Raw genomic sequence first — 5000 nt, 5'->3', positions numbered from 1 at the left:
TTCTCTAAGGCTGGAGGAGGGCGTCACAGGACGTTAAGCAGGGAGACCCTCTGGTTTAGCTTCTGCTCCAAGTGCAAGGTTCAAGAGGATTACACTCACGGACAGTTGGTCTTTGCTCCATCTAAGGCGTTTGTGTGTGTTGTGTGTGTGTGTGTGTGTGTGTCTGTGTGTGTGTCTGTGTCAGGGTCAGAATTTAAAGAGGGCTCGGGAAAAAGTTCCTAAAAAAAGAAAAAATGCTGCTTCAAGCTCCCCCTCCCCCCCGTGTATTTCTCTTAGCCTCCATCACATTTACGAAAATCGATAACACCAATGTGAATCCCGCCTACATATTTATTGTAGCCTAAGGGTTAGGATTTTAATATGTCATAGGGTTAGGGTTAGGGTTAGGGTTAGGCATTATTCCCTCAAATTATAACTATTCATTGAGTGAATGTTTGCCTTTTTCGCCGATAAGTCGGACAACACATACTACAGAACTATAGAAATGCATCACAAGTGTATACCCAAACATGTTGTTCTTTACCGAACTCTTCTGAAAGCCATTGGAGCGCGTCTTTGTCCCTAAAGTCCATGATGTGTGAGGCAGGAATGAACACAATTTCATGTCAGCGCGTCGACACCGATGTCCTGTTACGGACGTGACATTGACGCAACAGGCCTGACACAATCCCCCACTTCAGGGCACGTTCCCCGTCATCTCCACGACGACAATTACAGCTTTCGCGCTGAGCCGGGGCGAGACAGTTCCACTGAGGAGCTGTCGCAGAGCCCGCCAACACCACCGCTGCCCATGATTCATTGCAAACGCGGGGGAGAAAAGTAATTCCTGTCACGCGCCTCCTCAAGAATAATAATAACACCTCTCTGGAACCACACTCAGGGGCTGATCAGCGGCAGCCATTGTTTTTACGACGACAAAGCAAATGGAATGCATAAATTACAGGTACATTAAAGAGGGTGGAGGACTCTGGATAATTTATGGAATGTTTACTTGAGAGTGGGGGGCTGATGAGGAGGGGGGGGTTGCCTCGGGGGATCATCAACACCGCCTGGCATCCTCTTACAATGCTGGAAAGCTGGAGGGTAGAAGATAGTGTGTGTGTGTGTGTGTGTGTGTGTGCAGGCATGATTCAGTGCCCCACCGCTGAGTAGCGCTGGAGGAAAGCAGTGATGACCTGGGAGAGGGGCGGAGGTAAATCCTGATGTCCTCCACCTATCACAGGCCTCGACACACCCCTGATTCACACCTGGTCTAAATCTTCCTGATCTGTACAGGCCAAACAACTGTACTTTGCTCCATTTGCCTCGCAGTGAATTGGCCAGGCTGGTGTGCGTGCTTGCCTGTGTGTGTGTGTTTCTGTGTTTGTGTGTGTGTGTGTGTGTGTGTGTGTGTGTGTGTGTCAATGACGGGAAGGGCGGTGTGCGGGAAACGTGTGTGTGTCTGTGTGTGTGTGTTTGTGGGTGGGTGTTTCTGTGTGTGTGTGTGTGTGTGTGTGTGTGTGTGTGTGTGCGTCTGTGCGTGTGTCTTGATTTATTCCCTAATCACTCACCTCCAGTATCGATCCTGTATGGTCTCTGCGGGGAAAGGCCCAATAATCCCAGAAGCACTTTAAAACCCTGTGACTTATGTGTGGTTAAGAGGGACAGGATAGCCTCACATGAATAACAATGGCTTTGTGTGTGTGTGTGTGTGTGTGTGTGTGTGCGTGCACGTGTGTGTGTTTGTGTGTGAGTGTGTGTGTGTGTGTGTGTGTGTGTGTGTGCATGCATGCATACGGGTGGGCGGGCGTGTGTGTGTGTGTGACTGTGTGTGTGTGTGGAGGGGGGGGCATAGAAAGAGATTGGTTTTGCCTATGGAAGAAAGACAGACAAATACGCATTCAGATATTAATCATATACTTGTGGGGTCGGACAGTGGGATATGGGGCGTGCGTGTGTGTGTGTGTGTGTGTGTGTGCGTGTGTGTGTGCGTGTGTGTGTGTGTCTAACGGCCTCTCTGTTGTCTCTGCAGCCTGGTGTCCATCATCAGAGGTCAGGTGCTCACGGCAGACGGCACGCCTCTCATCGGGGTCAACGTCACCTTCGTGGACTACCCAGACCACGGCTACACCATCACACGCAAGGACGGCATGTAGGTCCACACACACACACACACACACACACAGAACACGGGTACACCATCACACGCAAGAACGGCATGTAGGTCCACACACACACACACACACACACACAGAACACGGCTACACCATCACACGCAAGGACGGCATGTAGGTCCACACACACACACACAGAACACAGGTACACCATCACACGCAAGGATGGCATGTAGGTCCACACACACACACACACAGAACACATACACACACACACACACACACACACACACACACACACACACACACAGAACATAGGTACACCATCACATGCAAGGATGGCATGTAGGTCCACACACACACACACACACACACACACACAGAACACGGCTACACCATCACACGCAAGGATGGCATGTAGGTCCACACACACACATACACACACACACACACAGAACACGGGTACACCATCACACACAAGGATGGCATGTAGGTCCACACACACACACACACACACACACACAGAACACGGGTACACCATCACACGCAAGGATGACATGTCGGTCCACACACACACACACACACGTCTCCTTGCCGAACCTCAAGGTGTCAGTTCATATTTTATTCAATTGAGCAATTGACTCTCGATGCATGTATGTGTGAGCCTGGGGCTAGGTCATGTTTTATTATCAGTGAGAGAGGGAGAGAGAGAGAGAGAGAAAGAGACATAAAAGAGATAGAGAGAGACATAAAAGAGATACAGAGAGACAGAAAGAGAGAGAGAGAGACAGCAAGAGAGAGAGAGAGTGTGCTGTTTCCCCCTCTCTGCCCTCCCTGCATCTCCCCTCGAATCATCTCTTGTAAATGTCAGCAGCTTCCCAACGCAAATGCTGCCCCGTTTAAAAACCGAGGCCTGCTTAAAATGCATTGGATTTACGAAGGCAGAATCAATCATGGACACACACATGCGCGCACACACACATGCACACACGCGTGCACACACACGTGCCGGCACACACACACACACACACACCCAACAACAGGACAGCGACAGCCCCAACCCCTGCGGTACTCAAACAGCGCTGGAAAGGCAATCATGGCTGGCCCTGGCTATGACAGCGCAGACCAATTAGAGTGTAGAAGGAGGCGTGGGAGGGAAGGGGGGGGGTCTGGTGGTCCTGATGTGTGATTGCTGTGTGTGTGTAATAGGGTGAGCTCTCTGGCCCTTCGAGAGAGAGAGAGAGAGAGAGAGAGAGAGAGAGAGAGAGAGAGACAGAGAGAGAGAGACAGAGAGGGAGAGATAGATAGAGACAGACAGACAGGGGGATGGACAGAGAAAGAGAGAAAGAGAGACAGACAGAGAGAGATAGAGACAGACAGAGAGAGAGAGAAAGAGACAGACAGACAGAGAGAGAGAGAGACAGACAGAGGTATTATTATTTTTGGTTCTTTTCCACCACTGCGTCCATAATAGCACCAGTGGCGTTATCATTCCACTGGAGCAGAACGTCCTGTGTAGGAGGAGATAGGAGAGGAGGAGGAGTGTTTGTGTGTGTGTGTGTGTGTGTGTGAGAGAGAGAGAGAGAGAGAGACTGGGAAAAAGAGAAGGAGAATCAGAATGCTTCTTATTCAACAGCCAACATGAACGCCCCCCTCCCTCTCTCCCCCCCTCCTCTCCCCCTCCAGGTTTGACCTGCTCGCCAACGGCGGCGCGTCCCTGACCCTGAGCTTCGGCCGCGCGCCCTTCCTGACGCAGTACCGCACGGTGTGGATCCCCTGGAACGTGTTCTACGTCATGGACACGCTGGTGATGAAGCGCGAGGAGAACGACATCCCCCAGCTGCGACCTCAGCGGGTTCGTGCGGCCCGCCCCCATGATCGCCGCCTCGCCGCTGTCCCACCTGCTTCAGGACGTCGCCGGAGGACGGCCCCATCGGGCCCGAGACCCAGGTGAGGCGCGTCAGGACACACACACACACACACACACGGACGGACGGACGCAGCCCGCGCACACACACACACACATTCACACCACGCACACACACACGTGATCGTCTATCATAACCGTGCACACACACACACACACACACCTCATCATACACACATACACGTACACGTCATCCATCACCATACGTACACACACACACATCATCCATCAACCTACATACACACACACACACACGTCATCCATCATCATACACACACGCACATCATCCATCAACCTACACACACACACACACACACACGCACATCATCCATCACCATACAAACATGCACACAAACCTCATCATTCACACATGATCCATCACCATACACACACACATACGGTACATCACACACACACACACACACACACACACACACACACACACACACACACGTGCCTACTGCTAACCCAAGCCCTGCTAAGACCCCAAACAGCCAACTCAGCTAGAATCACAGACCTCACACAGTCCTCGTAGAGGGCCAAGGGTTCTCTCTCTCTCTCTCTCTCTCTCTCTCTCTCTCTCTCTCTCTCTCTCTCTCTCTCTCTCTCTCTCTCTCTCTCTCTCTCTCTCTCTCTCTCTCTCTCTCTTCTCTCTCTCTCTCTCTCTCTCTCTCTCTCTCTCTCTCTCTCTCTCTCTCTCTCTCTCTCTCTCTCTCTCTCTCTCTCTCTCTCTCTCTCTCCTCTCTCTCTCTCTCTCTCTCTCTAGCACTTTGAAACAATACTTTAATAAGGCCTGAGCTGCTCTGTGCTACACACACACACACACACACACACACAAGACTAGCCCTGATTTGAGTTAGCCCATCCCTGCAGAGTGAGTGTACCAAGGCGTTGAGGCCTTGGCCTTCTCTAAATGGACTCAGGGGTCTTCTTCAGGGGGCTTCAGGAACAGGTGTGTGGTGACGAATATGTTTGTTGTA

General features: G+C 51.3%; 1 protein-coding gene across 1 annotated transcript in view; it reads left to right on the top strand.

Annotated features, from left to right (window-relative positions):
• The window catches only part of tenm3 (teneurin transmembrane protein 3), a gene marked incomplete at both ends in the record, with an annotated part of 153966 nt that overhangs the window by 108638 nt on the left and 40328 nt on the right, over positions 1 to 5000 (top strand). The window contains 4 exon segments of the mRNA XM_080533185.1: positions 2012 to 2131; positions 3780 to 3927; positions 3929 to 3991; positions 3993 to 4043. Coding sequence (XP_080389311.1) covers positions 2012 to 2131; positions 3780 to 3927; positions 3929 to 3991; positions 3993 to 4043 — 382 coding nt within the window.

Source organism: Nansenia antarctica (assembly GCF_963989245.1).
Source record: "Nansenia antarctica genome assembly, chromosome: 6".
Classification (NCBI taxonomy): Eukaryota; Metazoa; Chordata; class Actinopteri; order Argentiniformes; family Microstomatidae; genus Nansenia; species Nansenia antarctica.
The sequence above is the reverse complement of the archived record's forward strand: the minus strand, read 5'-3'. Positions and strand labels throughout refer to the sequence as shown.